The sequence below is a fragment of the Schistocerca serialis genome, chromosome 4 (genome assembly GCF_023864345.2).
Source record: "Schistocerca serialis cubense isolate TAMUIC-IGC-003099 chromosome 4, iqSchSeri2.2, whole genome shotgun sequence".
Classification (NCBI taxonomy): domain Eukaryota; kingdom Metazoa; phylum Arthropoda; class Insecta; order Orthoptera; family Acrididae; genus Schistocerca; species Schistocerca serialis.
The window spans coordinates 884712357-884730102 of NC_064641.1; the positions used below are offsets into that span (position 1 = coordinate 884712357).

A 17746-nucleotide genomic window follows, 5' to 3' on the forward strand; every position below is an offset into this window, starting at 1 on the left:
ACGTCAGCTCGATGGAAAGCGGCGTCATGTGTTATGGCAACGTAAACACAATTTTCGGTACTAGGAAAAATAGCGCACCTGTGTCGTCCGATAGCTGCTTTGTGTTCGTGCGCGCTGCGGTGCGCATGTGTGGATCTGCAATCACTTGTTTTTGATTGGCTTGCGTGACACGAACCGACAACAGAGCTTCAGTTCTCTAGACACGAACAGTATCGCTATGGGAATGCATGCTGAACAATGCAGAGACTCTAATTAGAGTACTAGACCATTCGGTACTCTTGAGTACCGAAATGATTGGCACAGTGGTGGAAAGATACGGAATAGGCACCCAGGGGAATCCCTGTCGCATCTAAAAATAAACTTCCCTGCAGACAAAAGGGAACCGGTCTTTATGAACTGAGCAGAATAAATCCAAAACTGGAGAATGCCAATCGCCGTTCATGTGGATGACTGGGTTTGCAAATGATCAGCATGGTTATAATTACTAGCGAAATCCATAGATTCAGACTACCGGAGTGGAAATAAATGACTAACAGGAATAACAGGCAAAAAAGTTTACGTATTGTCTTTTCTGTGTATCCAAGAAAAATGAAATTTTGATAGAAAAAGTTTGGCTGGGCCGCTGCATGACTAAGGGCCAGTTATACAGGGTGATTCAAAAAGAATACCACAACTTTAAAAATGTGTATTTAATGAAAGAAACATAATATAACCTTCTGTTACACATCATTACAAAGAGTATTTAAAAAGGTTTTTTTTTTTTTTTCACTCAAAAACAAGTTCAGAGATGTTCAATATGGCCCCCTGCAGACACACAGGCAATATCAACCCGATACTCCAACTCGTTCCACACTCTCTGTAGCATATCAGGCGTAACAGTTTGGATAGCTGCTGTTATTTCTCGTTTCAAATCATCAATGGTGGCTGGGAGAGGTGGCCAAAACACCATATCCTTAACATACCCCCATAAGAAAAAATCGCAGGGGGTAAGATCAGGGCTTCTTGGAGGCCAGTGATGAAGTGCTCTGTCACGGGCTGCCTGGCGGCCGATACATCGCCTCGGGTAGTTGACGTTCAGGTAGTTACGGACAGATAAGTGCCAATGTGGTGGCGCTCCATCCTGCTGAAATATGAATTGTTGTGCTTCTTGTTCAAGCTGAGCGAACAGCCAATTCTCTAACATCTCCAGATACTGTAGTCCAGTTACAGTAGCACCTTCGAAGAAAAAGGGACCAAAAACTTTATTGTCTGAAATGGCGAACAAATGTACAACTAAATGAAACTTTATAGCTCCCTTAATTCGCCGACAGATAGTGCTTTGTGATGGCACCCATTACAAAATATTACACGTTTGAATTCCACAGAGCAAAATACAGACGTGCGATAGAATAATGCTGTATGAAGAGGTGTGGCACTGCACTTTGGCACACTTAAGACCAAATAACATGTCTTATGTTCCCTCAAACATATATGTTTTATGTATCAGACTCTTGAGAAAGACGTGCGCTACAAAATGTTGAAGATACTTTTGAAAAGTCGATGTCTTGTTGTAGTGGGGATGTGGTAGTCTCCGCGTGACCCCTGTTTACGTCAAGTGATTTTGCTGCTTCCTCTTTGTTCATTGCTCCCACGTCAAATGAAAACAAAACTGATTTCTGTGACCGGGAGCTGTGAAGTGAATTAAAATACATTCACGTAATTACAGAAGGCTAAAATATGTTGTTTTATTTTGTTTCCGCTTTTCCGACAATCAAGTATTAAAGCCTTGCAGAACAATGAAGTTTTTTGCCGGTTTGTTAAAAAATGTCTTTTATTAATCTTTTCTACTGAGGCAGTCAATTTATTTGAAACGAAGTGTTTAATTCCACACTATTGGCTAGTTTCAACTGTTCGCTGCATTTCAAGTTCACGTTTTCATCTTCTATCACGTCCCCCCTGCAGGTCCGGGGGTTAGAATAGGCCCGAGGTATTCCTGCCTGTCGTAAGAGGCGACTAAAAGGAGTCCCTCCCTCTCAAGGGGGTAGTTAGCGCCTGCGTCCGGAGACGGACGGTTCCACGACCTATATTTGCGGTCATTTTGGTTTTTCACTTCTTCTGGTTTCTTCCTCCCTTTGGTTTTTTCCTTTCTTTGTTCTTCTCCATCTCACTGTCTTACTTACTCTTCTTCCCCTTGCCTTCTTCCCCTTGCCTTCTCTGGTCTCCGCCTCGGCGTTTGAGACAGTCTGTCCTTTCTCTCCCTCTCTCCCTTCTTTTTCCTCTTCTTCCTTCCTCCCTGTGCATGCCTGAAGGCGACCCACGTGTTCGCACGCGTAGCCGGTGACGGGGTAACGCGTAATTCCCCGCCCTGGGTATGCAAGTAAGGCACGCACGTACCCCCTGGTAAAGGCCAGGCCCAGGGTGGGGTGATTGCCTGAGCTGACACCTTCCGACCATGCTGATTGGTCCCTCCGTCCGTTTCTCGGGAGGTGTGACCTGAGGTGTAAACATTCACCTAAGGAGGGAGTGCCCTCTGAGAGGGTCCCCACAAGGAAGGAGGGCGCCATCGGAGACGCTGGCAATCATTGGGGATTCCTCCGCAATGGATTTCTGTTTCTTCTCTCTCTACTTCCGCCCAAAAACGGAAACTTGACCAGCCACCAATGACAAAAGTACTACTGCCTGCCCCACAGTTCCTCGTAGTTTCTCGATCTGAAGATGGGAAGGATTTTTCCTCAGTCAACCCTTTCGTTATCCAGAAGGGCGTAGATCCCATAGCCGGATCTGTCAAGTCTTGTACCAGGTTGCGTAACGGTACCTTGTTACTAGAAACTGAGAGCGCCTTTCAAGCACAAAAACTGCTTCGGGCCACACTCCTGCACATGTTCCCTGTGCGGGTGGAGGCTCACCGCACTTTGAATTCGTCTCGTGGTGTGGTATATACTAGATCACTCGACGGATTGACTGACGAAGAGATTCAGTCTTTCCTCGCTGAGCAGGGCGTGACGGCTGTCCATAGGGTCATGAAAAAGGTCAGCAATGACCTTGTGCCGACCCGGACACTTTTATTGACCTTTGATAGTGTTCAGCTGCCGTCGCGCATCAAAGCAGGCTACGAGATTATTTCTGTTCGCCCCTATGTCCGGACACCTACGCGCTGCTACCAGTGTCAGCGTTTTAATCACACTCGCCAGTCTTGTTCCAATGCGGCTAAATGTATCACTTGTGGCAGGGATGCCCATGAGGGTGACTGTCCCCCTTCGTCTCCTCGTTGTGTGAACTGTCAGGGTGACCATGCAGTATCCTCCTGCGACTGTCCCATCTACAAGGAAGAACGCTGTATACAGGAAATTTGGGTCAAAGTGAATGCGTCCACCTCGGCTGCTCGCAAGCTATTGGCTAGGTGGAAGCCCACGCTGACCCAGAAGTCAGATGCACGGGCCTTCAAGAAGGAACCGTCCCGTGCAGACTTCCTACGTACCTCGACTTCCCAGCCATCGACCAGTACTTCCACCAAACGACCTGCCAAGAAGGCTCATAGGAAGCACAGTTCTCCTTCTCCGCCACGGCGCATTTCTCCTCCTGCACCACCCAGCAGTTGCCGCCCCAGGCTGTCATCCGTTTCGCCTGGCCGCACCGCTGGTAGCCGAACATCTGGCCGTTCACCGGCGGAGGAAGCTCCCCCTCCCGGCCATCTTACCAAGATGGCCGATGAACCTATAGAACCAATGAACGATGACTGTCCGCCTACTGATAGGGGCGGCAGTGCTCGCTCGAAGCAAGGCCCTCAGCGGCCTTCGAGGTGACCCTTTCTTTCATCTTCCTTTTCTTCTTACGATGGCACTTACTCACTGGAATATTCGCAGCATTCGCTCCAACCGAGAGGACTTGAAGTTGCTGCTCCGCTTGCACCGTCCGCTCGTCGTAGCCCTCCAGGAAACGAAGCTATGCCCATGCGATCAAATTGCCTTGGCACACTACACCTCTGTGCGTTTTGACCTACCCCCTGTGGTAGGTATCCCGGCTCATGGAGGGGTTATATTGCTGGTCCGGGATGATATTTACTACGATCCCATCACGTTGCACACCGGCCTGCAGGCAGTTGCCATCCGAATTACTCTCCGCACTTTTACATTTTCCATTTGTACCGTTTACACTCCATTGTCGTCTGCCGTTACCAGGGCAGACATGATGCAACTTATTGCTCAGCTACCTGCGCCATTTTTGTCAACTGGAGACTTCAATGCACACCATCCCCTTTGGGGCTCTCCAGCATCCTGCCCGAGGGGCTCCCTGTTAGCAGACCTTTTCAACCAGCTCAATCTTGTCTGCCTCAATACTGGCGACCCTACTTTTCTTTTGGACACATCTCACACCTATTCCTATTTAGACCTCTCTATATGTACTCCCCAACTTGCACGCCGGTTTGAGTGGTATGCACTTTCTGATACATATTCGAGTGACCACTTCCCGTGTGTTATCCATCTCCTGCAGCATACCCCCTCTCCGTGCTCATCTAGTTGGACCATCTCCAAAGCAGACTGGGGGCTCTTTTCTTCCAGGGCGACCTTTCAGGATCAAACTTTCACAAGCTGCGATAGTCAGGTCACACACCTCACGGAAGTCATTCTCACTGCTGCTGAATATTCCATCCCTCGCCCTACTTATTCTCCACGTCGCGTACCGGTCCCCTGGTGGACCGCAGCATGTAGAGACGCTTTACGTGCTCGTCGACGTGCTTTACGCACCTTTAAACGCCACCCTACAGTGGCGAATTGTATCAATTATAAACGATTACGTGCACAGTGTCGTCGTATTATTAAAGAAAGCAAGAAAGCCAGCTGGGCTGCTTTCACAAGCACCTTCAACAGTTTTACTCCTTCTTCTGTTGTCTGGGGTAGCCTGCGCCAGCTATCTGGCACTAAGGTCCACTCACCAGTTTCTGGCTTGACGGTCGCGAATGACGTCCTTGTGGCCCCTGAGGCTGTCTCCAATGCCTTCGGCCGCTTTTTCGCAGAGGTTTCGAGCTCCGCTCATTACCACCCTGCCTTCCTCCCCCGCAAACAGGCAGAGGAGGCTAGGCCACCTAACTTCCGCTCCTCGAATCGTGAAAGTTATAATGCCCCATTCACCATGAGGTAGCTCGAAAACGCACTTGGCCGATCAGTCCTCCGCTCCAGGGCCTGATTCTATTCATATTCAGATGCTGAAGAACCTTTCTCCTGCGGGTAAAGGTTTCCTTCTTCGTACTTACAATCGCATCTGGATTGAGGGACATCTTCCCGCATGCTGGCGCGAGTCTATTGTTGTCCCGATCCCTAAGCCGGGGAAGGACAAGCACTTGCCTTCCAGTTATCGACCCATCTCGCTTACCAGCTGTGTCTGTAAAGTGATGGAGTGAATGGTTAACTCCCGTTTGGTTTGGCTGCTCGAGTCTCGGCGCCTACTTACCAATGTACAATGTGGATTTCGTAGGCGCCGCTCTGCTGTTGACCATCTGGTTACTTTGTCGACCTTCTTCATCAATAACTTCTTGTGGAAGCACCCGACCGCGGCTGTGTTCTTTGATTTGGAGAAGGCTTACGACACCTGTTGGAGGGCGGGCATTCTCCGCACCATGCATACATGGGGCCTTCGCGGTCGCCTCCCTCTTTTTATTCGTTCCTTTTTAATGGATCGACAGTTCAGGGTATGTGTGGGTTCTGTCCTGCCAGACACCTTTCGCCAGGAGAATGGGGTGCCACAGGGCTCAGTTTTGAGCGTCGCTCTCTTCGCCATAGCGATCAATCCAATAATGGATTGCCTCCCAGGTGATGTATCAGGCTCCCTTTTCGTGGACGATTTTACCATCTATTCCAGTGCGCAGCGTACGTGTTTCCTGGAGCGCTGTCTTCAGCGTTCTCTTGACTGTCTTTACTCCTGGAGTGTCGCCATTCGTGGAGACAACAAAATTTTTAGGTCTTACATTTGACAGGAAACTTGGCCGGTCTCCACATGTCATATTTGGCTGCCCGTTGTACCCGTTCTCTAAATGTCCTCCGTGTTCTCAGTGGGGAGTGGATCGAACCGTCCTACTTCGCCTATATCGGTCGATCATCCGCTCCAAGCTGGATTGTGGGAGCTTCGTATACTCCTCTGCACGGCCATCCATCTTACGCCGCCTCAACTCCATACAACATCGGTGTTTACGACTTGCGATCGGAGCGTTTTATACTAGTCCTGTCGAGAGTCTTCATCCTGACGCTGGTGAATTACCACTCACTACCGGCGCGATATACTGCTTTGTCGGTATGCCTGTCGGCTACTGGCAATGCCCGACCACCCGTCTTATCGTTCCTTTTTTGACGACTCTCTCGACCGTCAGTACGGGTTGTATGTCTCTGCCCTGCTACCCCCCTGGAGTTCGCTTTCGTCGCCTCCTTCAACACCTTAATTTTTCACTCCCTGCAACCTTTCGAGTGGGCGAGAGCCACACGCCACCTTGGCTCCAGGCTCAGGTTCGTGTACACCTTGACCTCAGCTCACTCCCAAAGGAGGTTAGCCCCGCTTCAGTATTCCACTCTCGTTTTGTCGAGCTTCGTTCGAAGTTCATTAATATGACCTACATTTATACAGATGGCTCTAAAACCAATGACGCGGTCGGGTGTTCTTTTATTGTCGGGGCACAAAGTTTCAAATACCGGCTCCATATCCATTGTTCGGTCTTCACAGCTGAGCTCTTTGCCCTCTACCAAGCTGTTCTTTACATCTGCCGCCACCGACTTTCTGCTTATGTCATCTGCTCCGAGTCTGTGATCCATATTCGGTTCACCCTTTCGTGCACCGGATCCAACGCTCTCTTCAGCAGCTGGTGGATGGCGGCTCTCCGGTTAGCTTTATGTGGGTTCCTGGCCATGTCTGTATACCTGGGAACGAAGCTGCAGATGCCGCGGCCAAGGCTGCGGTCCTGCAGCCTCGGGCAGCTTCTTGTTGTGTCCCTTCATCAGATTGTAGCAGGGTCATTTGTCGGCGCATTTTATCGCTGTGGCATGCCGATTGGGCTGCACTTATGGCCAACAAGCTTCGGGCTTGAAACCTCTTCCCGCGGCTTGGACATCCTCCTCACGCCGTTCTTGGTGGGAGGAGGTCGTTTTGGCCTGGTTACTAATTGGACACTGCCGGTTCAGCCATCGCCATCTGCTGACGGCTGCGCCGGCGCCTTTCTGCCCATGTGGGCAATTGCTGATGGTCCGCCACATTTTAATGTCCTGTCCGGATTTTAATGCACTGCATCTTGATCTTGGCCTGCCATGTACTCTGGATGCCATTTTAGCGGATGACCCAGGAGCAGCTGCTCGCGTTCTTCGTTTTATCAACTTGACAAACCCGTCCAAGGACATTTGACTATGCTGGTTTTTTTAATCCTATGCCTGTCTGTCTTTTATAGTATTGTCCCTTTTAGTTGCTGTTTTATCCTTGTGCCTCGCGGTGCATTCCTAACTTAGTCTGGGCGCTAATGACCATTGTAGTTGTGCCCCCTAAATCCACCAAAAAAAAAAAAAATCTTATAGCACGTATGGCATTATGCCATAACAAAGAACCAAATATGAGATAACGCAGTACTGGTAATCCTAGAAAAATTCCATCTGCATCTGGTCATACGAATGTGCACTTCAGGCCGAATAATGCATTTCAGTATGGTTCAAAATTCCCATGCTCTTGGGAGTATCATCCAATGTCTTCTTTCTTTTACAACATAATGTAAGATCTTTTATGTTTTACACGTACAAACGTACGGGCTTCCTGTGTCATCGTAGCTGCGCAAGCATGGCGACGCCTGTTACCTAACAGGTTGTGGGAAAGTATTCCAAATGGTTGTTTGTAATGCCTTACTTTCAAAATAAATTTCTTTTTATGCAAGATGAACTGTGTGAGAGTTAAGACTGGCTTACAAAAGTGCATCGCAATCTTGATGTCAATCCTTCGGAAAGTAACATGTGGTCTTCAGTGGAATTCTAATTTATACTTTTATAATACGAAAATATGCAGTGTACATGTTGCTGCACATCAGACTATCTTTCCAAAACATGTCCCCCCCCCCCCCCCCCTGCCCCCTAGAGTTTCGTTTTTTAAAGTGCTGGGAAATTCTATGCCGGTGTATAAAACCATAACCACTGAAAGGAAGTTTTACAGTTCCAGGATAAAGTATACTATTACTTAACACAGAAAGTGTATTTTCATCTGGGAGAAAGTGTATTTCTAACCAGGAAATCTGGGCAAAATCCAGGGTTTTTTCTCCTCGTCCACGTATACTATCTGTATACCATATCACACTGTATACTTGGACTTGCTCCTATAGTGTGTTTTCCCTTAACTGGAAGTGGGGATGCACCCTTAATATGTTCTTCACTTAATAGCTTCTCCATTTGTTCCTTACTGCGCAGTTGCGTCCCACATTTGTATATTAAATTTTTGTACTTTGTTCATTTTTGCTGTCCCTTTATAATTAGGACTGATACTAGCTCATTGATTTATCTCTGATAGTTTTGTGTCTTTAAACATGGTTTATTTTTAAGTGAAATCTAACTTTAAAATTTATCTGAAAGCTTGTTATTTGCTCTCCATTAAGATCTGCTCCATGGAACTCCACAGGTTCCATCCACTCCAGAAAGTTTTCATGCTTACTCGAAATGTCTTTAAGTTACAAGATGATGAAATTGTTGGCCAGAACTTGGCTTTGGGGGGAGGTGGGTTGTAATTCTGATTACTGTCTATACATAAAAGTAGAATGAACTTTGGGAACTGTTAGTTCCTTCTTTGGAAATGAGATTTGAGGAGAGTTAGAAAGGAGGAGGCTACTCTGATTTGTGGGACCCACCAGTTGATAGATATGGTGAGATATGAAGTGTAGGCATTAGAGGTGATGGTCAAAAATAGTACAAATGTACAGAGATTGGACAAAAATTGGAAAACTCTAGACATGCATACACCAATGTGGTTTCAAGAGGCACTGGATCAGAAGATTTATACTGAATACAGGGAAAGTGGAAAATCCTCATCCACCTAGCCACAATGCAGACCAATAGTGACAAAATGAAAACTACTACTTGACTCACTGCAGAACTGAATGTTGCACTCTCTAACCCTGTCAACGCCAAACAACACTGAGCTCTATAAGCAGGGAATCTCAGGATGAGTTGGAATTCCAAAACCACTCATCACTGATGCAAATCCCTGTAACAGAAAAATGTAGTGGTGAGGCAATAAAACCTGGTCTATGGTGAAGTGGAAGAAAATTGTTTGGTTGAATGAGTATTCTTGCACACTGTTCAGAACTTCTGGTTTCATCCAAAGAGTGAAATGTGGATGGGGTTGGTGGTGGTTTGGGCAGCCATATTGTGGCATTCCATCAGTACTCTTCAAGGTTGCATTACTGCCTATGATTGTGTAATAATTTTGGCTGGTCAGGTCTATCCCATGCTACAGTGTTTGTTCCCCAATGGTGATGTGTTCAAAGATAACAGGGCCCCTGTTCGCAAAGCTCACATCATCCATGATGAGTTTGTTAGCACAAGGATGAGTTGTGGCATCTTCCATGGCCACAGGTCACCAGATCTCAGTATTGTAGCTTTATGGTCCACTTTGAAGAGAGTATTGTGATCACTACATGAAATTGGCACCATTTTGCAGGAAGAATGGTAAAAGATTACGTTGAAAACTTGGATGACTAAAAGCTGTTTTTGATTGCCCGCAGCATTCCAGCCGCATATTAAGTGTGGTAATGTGTTGCACTTCTGATGTTTCCATATTTTTAATTGAGACCTATGCACACACAAATTAGGAAGTCAACATTCATTTTTAAAAGTACATTATATTTCACCATCACGTGATATTTTGAAGGGATGGAATTTTAACTTTTTGCAATTTGTGACTAAACTATTCAAAATATGTACAGTCTTATTTTTTTGGTCTGAAAATTGTTTAAATTTTCTTACAGTTATTTGTACCAGATTGCACACTTAGGTGATGACGATGATGAGCCAGAATTTAGCTCTGCAATGCCATTGGAAGAAGGAGACACATTTTTCTTTGCACCAAGACATTTGAGGAACTTGGTGCTGGTTGATGAACTTGATTCTTTGTCCCCTATAATGGCTTGTCAGGTAGCAGATTTGGGTGAGTTTCTTTTGTTTTACACTGTAATAAGTATTTGCTTTACATAAGTTTATAGTTCCTTATGATGAAACCAACCGTTGCAAGGGGGACTGCGATTCTGTGAAACCTGTAAGGGTTGCGTAGGAATGCAGGGTTGCCCTGTGTGCAGAGATTATGAGAGCTGAGGGAAAGTAATTTCATTTATAAGTAACGTTAATGTGAATGTTTGTAGTTTCAGTGCTATTTTTGTCTCAACAGCAAATGAAGATACACCACAGTTGTACATGCTTTGTGGCAGAGGACCTCGCTCTACTGTTAGGGTCCTTAGACATGGACTGGAAGTGTCAGAGATGGCAGTTTCAGAACTTCCAGGCAACCCCAATGCTGTTTGGACAGTGAAGCGAAGAGTTGATGGTGAGCATTTATCTTGTAAAGCATTAATATCACAAGGTTGTAAGGCTTTGTAATCCCATCATTAGAATGTGTTGGTTGTTGGAAATAGTATTTAAACCTCATATTCTAGTCTGTCAGTTTGGACATGAAATGTGCAAGTTAATGCTAAGATGGTTACTACTTAAACCAAGTCTCACTCATGCCCTGTTTTTTAAGACCTTCATAAGTTTGAAAATTTTCAGCCTTTTCAACCAGAGAATGTTTACAAATCCATCTTTCTCCACTTCCTGCCATTCTGTTAATGATACGCAGCTCTTCGCCATTCTGGTCAGGCTTGTACCTATGGTTCTTCACTGTACCCTTCATTTTAAGGAAATTGCCTCAAACTTTTTCCCACTGTCATGCTTCTGTATCTGTGTTTTGCTAAAGAGATTATCTCCTAATTTTTTAAAATAAAGACTGGTTAAGCTGAATAATCACCCAACTATTCCTGATTATACGTAGAGGCAGAATTAGAGAGGAATACGACATCGGAGGAATGTTGAAACCTGTTATTTAAATTAATGAAGAGGGATAAATATTGCCCAGAGTATTGATACTTCAGCTCAAAAGTTATTGAAAGATAAGAAGTGAATAAAATTGTTTAAGCAACAAGCAGTGAAGTATTGGGAAATAAAGATCAGTAATTAATAAGAGGTGTAATTTGGTCTGACAGCAATTTTTCGAGCCAATTTTAGTTCGGTCTAAGACAAAAGGTCATTTTTTTCTCTATTTCATCAAAGTCCTCAGTTTTATTCAGGAGTGAGAAGAGAAAATGTGAGTTCTGCTTGTACTTCGGTTTTTGGTAGTAGCAGGCACGCACATTAGTTTCTGAGGTATCTATTTTGACAATGAAAAGAAGTTGGTGATTAATTTTTAGTTAGTAGTTCAGATTCTTTACCACATAATTGGCCAATGTATGTTGCTTTACTTACGTATTGGTTCTCACCATTATTATTTCAAAAATATATATTAAGTTAATGAATATGTTAAATTATGTATTTTGGAATTCTGAGCTTAATAATAGACAGACTGGTGAAATTGATAAAATCTATCAAACACCAGTTGATTTTTCTTTCAGGCGGCCTCACTGGGTAGAACTGAAGAATATGGCAAGCTTCTGAATAAGGTGAGAACTAATAGGGTAAAATAATTGTATTATTCAATTCTTAAACTGGGTCCACGAGAGTGGGCAATCTAGACAATGAGCATATACCCATTAAGGCAAAAGTTTCATTCTGTAACAAACATTCATATCCAGATAAATATTTTGAATAATATTAACCAGTCTAAATAGAACAGTTTTCAAAAGTTTTTTCGAGTGAGAATTGGCATTCACAAGCATTGTGATGATAATGCTTTGGTCCGTGTTGCTGACAAGCACTGATAATAAAACAAGGCACTGATTTATGCTTGTGGCTGCTAAACGTTTATTCTTTTACACCCATTTTAGCTTGGACATTGATTTGCTTGTGCCAGTCAAAACTTTAAATTATTAAAGTCATTGTTGGACAAAGCCATATTTGACATAACTAGTTTGCCCTAAATGGACCATCTTCATGAATATTGTGACGTCGTAACCATATGCACAGCAACCCACAACCACTATCAAGCATGCTGCAAACCAAAATCTCAACAACCATAAATCAGAAGCACTTACAGCACATAATAAATCTTTGGGGAAGCACATGACAATACGGAGTATTGTGGGTTGTTGACGCTAGATTACTATGGCATAATACACCAGAAAATAGTCTTTTTATGACCTAAACTGGTTGTGTAATAATTAAATACATGTGTGCAGCCATGATTTTTAACTGTTTTAACAGGCTGTACACCACCACCTGAAAAACGTGTAAAACTTGAAAAGTTGCTTTTAGGAGTGCTCATGGTTCCAGAATGAAACTTCTGCAGTGCAGTGTGTTATGAAATAGCCTTCTTCGGAAGTAAAATTTGCTGGACTGGATGGGACTAGTTCTGGACCTTTAGTTTTGCCTTGTCCTGCAGGTTAATTCCATAGGAATATTTTGCTGCTAATTCTAGCAGAATTTTTCATCATTTGTGTAATTAAGACTTCGGTCCTGTCACTGCATCATTCATGCTGGATGTTGTTACAAATTCAGTCCCAATGGGGAGACATGTGCAGAAGAGTATAATGCATTGTGGTGAGTCTTCATGCCAAAATTAAATAGAACGTACTTAATCCAACTTCCCATTTGTGTAAAGGCAGTGGGTAAAATTCAGGTGTGTGTGGTAGGGTACTGAATAGTTACTCTGTACATTGGCTGTTCCTGCAACAGGTTAGAGCAAAAGACTGTGACATTGAATTGATCTATTCTATGCATTATGTTAATTATTGCAAGTAATATGTGACCACATATGCTGAGCTCAAACATAATGAGGTATCTTGAACAGAATGACCTTATTGCAAACTGGCATAGGTTTTGAAAACATCAGTCATATGAAACCCAGCTGTCACTTTTCTCACATGATGTGCTGAAAACTTTGGATCAAGACAACCAGGTACTGCTGTATTATTTCTTGATTCCCAAAATCATTTGACTCAGAACTACACCTATGCATATTGTTAAAAGCACTGCCATATGGGGTATCAAGTCCAGTTTTTCACTGGATCGAGGATGTTTTGGTAGGGAGGATGCAGCATGTTATCTTGAATGGAGAGTCGTCAGATGTAGAATTAACTTTGGGTGTGCCCGGGGAAGTGCGTTGGGACCCCTGCTGTTCATATTTTATATTGATGACCTTGCAGACAGCATTAATCGTAATATCAGGCTTTTTGCAGATGAGTTATCTGCAATGAACTATCGGGAAGAAACTGTGTAAATATTCAGTAAGATCTTGATAAGATTTCAACATGGTGCAGACATAGCAACCTGCTCTAAATGTTCAGAAATTTAAAATTTTGCACTGCACAAAACGAAAAATGTAATATACTATGACTGTCACTGTTGGAATCGGCTAACTCCTACAAATGCCATGGTGTAACATTTTGTAGGGATATGAAATGGAATGATCACATAGGTTCAGTAGTGGTTAAAGCAATTGGTAGACTTTGGCAGTTTATTGGTAGAATACTGGGGAAGTGCAATCAGTCTACAAAGGAGATTGCTTACAAATCACTCATGTGACTGATTCTAGGATATTGCTCAAGTGTGTGGGGCCTGTGCCAGGTAGGATTAACAGGGGATGTTGAATGTATACAGGGAAGGGCAGCATGAATGGTCCCAGGTTTGTTTTATCCATGGGTGTGACAAGATACTGAACTGGAAGACTCCTGAAGATGCCCTAAACTATCCCAAGGAAGTCTGTTAAAAGTTTCAAGAACTGGCTTTAGATAACTACTCTAGGAATATACTAAAACCCCCTAAGTGTTGCTCACCAAGGGATCCTAAAGGTACTATTAGAATAGTTACTCCTCACACAGAGGCATTTGAAGGATCATTTTTCCTGTGTTCCATATATACCGGAATGAGAAGAAATCCCAATAAAAGATTAGTAAAGGTAGCCAGGTGAAGAATGTACATAATATTGAAAAAGTTAGCTGTCTGATTTTCTAAAACATGCCGTGGTAACTACACAAATCACTCTTGTACTGAAGCAGAACAACAAATTTTGTAGTGTTTGCTTATGCAGGGCAAGATATGCATTGTATTAATTCTTGTAAGTAGTATTTTGTGTCCCCATTTTTTCTTGATGTAAGCAATGTGTTTTTGAGAATTGTGCATATTCAGCATGTGATCCTGTACAACATGGTTGATACTGATTTACTGTGCCTGTAGTTTGAGATTAAAGTTTGGGATTTTGTGGAACTTTTGGATTCCAATAATTTAAAAGTACGCTGGAGAACAAATCTGAAAGACAAATAGCATTCAGGAGTTAAATGAAACTGTCATAAATATTGTTAAAAATAGTTTCTGCCTGGCATGTATTTGTTCCATAATTCTGTGAAGATTTGGATTAAGAGGAGAACGAATTTGCTGCAGTAGGCAAAGAATCTAGGACAGCACTTGCTTTTGAGCAGGTACAGTTTTCTAAGGGCATTCATTTTCAGTATTCTGATATGTTAAAGATGGCTTTCTTAGTAGAAACTGAGACTTAATTATTGTGTGGACATTTTAATGTGGCAGTTTCAGGTACATATGTCCTGAACTGTTCTTTAAAATAAAAGTTGAGCCATTAAAAAAAAAAATGCTGTGTGTACTCTGCTTAGTTTTGTGTTACTCATTGTTTTTGTCCTTTGAAATGAGTGAAGGTACTAATCCTGATACAGCTTGCAGTTAAAGTAAGACTTCCAGGACATAAAGGCAGATCTGCTGTCCTACAGCCAGCCCTGTGAGAGGGAGGCAGAGCCTGTTCCCAGGCACAATACTCCTCTCCCCATGGTGATACAAATACATTTGTTCGCACTTCTGACTGCCATGTTGAAATGTTAGTGCCTACACTACAGTCTTTCATATAAATTAGTGATCATTAAAAGTTGTTAAGTCAGTGTTGTTCAATGAATAACTGCATTATACAGAAACACTAAAGCACTATTTAGGTAAGGGCACTCTGAGGTGTTCCTTTTAGTGGGATACTTGAACTCCGCTTACTTCCAATGTAATGAGCATAATTTCAGGGTATTTTAACTACTTACAGCACTGTACAAGACTTAAAATTATACAAAGAAAAACCTTGTTGTGAGGAAGATAGCTCGCCACACACCATAAAGCCTTTTCCCGGTCATTGAATTCAGATTGATCACAGTATAGCCTAATTTAGTTTGATCATAGGATAGCCCTACATTGCAGTTATGAAATTTTTTACATGACCATCTATTATTCACTCCATCACACAAGCAGATGAAAGTTCAAGAATATTTCTGCCAGTTGCATTAACGCTCTACTGTACTGTTCTCTGTACCAAACATTAATTTCCTAATTAATATTCACCACCAGATGTTGGCAATAGTGCAATGAGATCCTCACACATAATAGTGTAATAGAGTATATAAGTGGTCTGCCAGTGTTCTGTGTAGAGATCTGTGATGATATCTGTTGTTCACATATAGTGATTTGCTAGAATGTAAAAAAATTGAGATTCGAGCAGCAGTTAAGTACTACTTAGAGATATGAAGCCAAGTGAGTCATGCAGATTTTTAGAATGCGCTGTTTGACTCTGCTTTTCCATGTTAAACTGTCACCAAATGTACAGACAGGTTTAATTTTGGTTGCAACAGGTTAGATGATTTGCATTAGTGGTTGGTCAAGATGTGCCCCATACCCCAAAAATTATTGCAGAAGTGCATAAGATGGTCATGGGGATCACCTACTAAAGGGGTGAGAAATTGCTGAAGTTTTAGGGATGTCATCTAAATGGACGTATCACTTTTTAACAGTGGTATTGGTTATGAAAAAATTCTAGGTGGGTTTCATGACTCTTTAATGCAGGATCAGAAATGCATGAAAATGGAAATGTCCAAACAATCTGGCATGTTTTCAGGTGAAATTTGTTTGCATTACTGTACCTCTGAGAAAGAGAAGTCACAACAGTGGAAACGTGTTGAATATTGTTTCATCACCACCAAACAAAGCAAAGGCAATGTAGTGGGATGGCAAGATCATTGTGTCAGTCTTTTCTACTGGTCAAAGAATTAAGACAATACTACGCTAACCCTCTGGACCAACTACAAAAAAGATACATCGGAAAATGCCAGTTTTGGCGAGGAAGAAAGTAATCTCAAGACAATGCATGTCCACACAAGTGTCTTCATGTGGCAAAAATACTTAAACTAAGATATATCTTGTTGCCATATGTGCCTTATTTGCCGGATTAGGTTCCATCAGACTGGAGTCTTATCAAAAGCTGCAGATTTTTCTCTGATGGATATTCTCCTCAAACAAAAAACTGACAGTGTGTTTAAAATTAGTTTTGACTTTTGACAGTTCAGTGTGGGGTGAATAGAGGGAAGCATAGTTGCCAACATGTGCTGAGGTGATGACAAAACAAGTAATGCTCTGCACGGAATCTATACGGCTCACTTGGCTGCACGAACAATGGGCCAGAAGTCTTGATTCTTGTACATCTTATAGCTTAATTCTTCAGCTTCATGATGAACTGCCTATCTTTTGTAAATGGCCATAGTTATTCCAATATTTTGATATTGGGTACACTACTGCAAGAAATTCCTGAAGTTTGCAGTGAAAATAGGGATTGCTTCGAATTATTCTATAAGCCTGGAAGGATATTTGAACCAGACAGTAATCTTGAGAAACAATGTAAGTACAGAAGTCTGTTTTTATTCTGAGGGTGGGCTTTTTCATAAACTATTGGCCTGACTTGCTAGTTTAACCCTGTTTCAGGATTCTGTCGCAGTTCCAGCTGCACTAGATGTTAGTGGGATTCATATTTGTAAACTCTGCTGTGTTTTGGCAAATGAAGCAATTTTAACATGGCAATAGGAGTAGTTACGTATTACTCAAAACTCGTAATAGTACTTCAGGAATCCATATCTCATCAACTACCATTTTGGTATGGATGACAGCTCGAGACCAATCCTGTGGTGTGACATTTGCAATGGCTATTTTTGTCAACATTTCAACCTCACTGAGCATAATCTTGCTTACTTTTCACCTAGGCCCATACATTCTCCGTTTGATTTAAATGTGATACAGAAAAGGCCAGATAAAACTATGTCCTATAACATTAGCCAGTTTATTGACCTTGTACAATGGAGTTTTTGGCTTGCACAGCACTAAAAGTTTCATTAACTCACACCTTATACGTGCTAGATTGAACTTCATCCACTGAAATATTTATTTGTACCCAGAGCAAAATATCCGCTTTCCTCCACTACATTGTTGGAGCTTTAGCCATCACAACAGAGGTATGGTGCATTGTCCATTACTGTTTTCAAATTTGGAGTAGTATTTTGCAGCAGGTCTTAACTGCGAAAGTGTTCTTGGATGAACAGTTTTATTCTTAATCTCATCTTCAGGCATGCTGCACTGATTTTATTAATGTAATGCTAACACAAACCGCCTGTTCACAATATTTGGCGACTGTACAGCACTTATATGCCAGAAAATATCACTTTACTAGAGCTAATGAACGTTGGTGAATCTTAACGTGCAACACGGCGTTTTACTATTTATTCATGGCATGGTAACAGTGATACTTTACCGATTGAACTTTTGGCACTGTA

At 42.8% G+C, this 17746-nt stretch overlaps 1 protein-coding gene across 2 annotated transcripts in view; it reads left to right on the forward strand.

Moving 5' to 3' along the window:
- LOC126473546 (splicing factor 3B subunit 3) overlaps nucleotides 1-17746 on the forward strand; it is a 57595-nt gene that overhangs the window by 27623 nt on the left and 12226 nt on the right. For both annotated transcript variants that reach the window (XM_050100673.1, XM_050100672.1), the window contains exons 7-8: nucleotides 9953-10131; nucleotides 10369-10524. In XM_050100673.1, the coding sequence (XP_049956630.1) occupies nucleotides 9953-10131; nucleotides 10369-10524 (335 nt within the window). The remainder of the gene's footprint in view (nucleotides 1-9952; nucleotides 10132-10368; nucleotides 10525-17746) is intronic.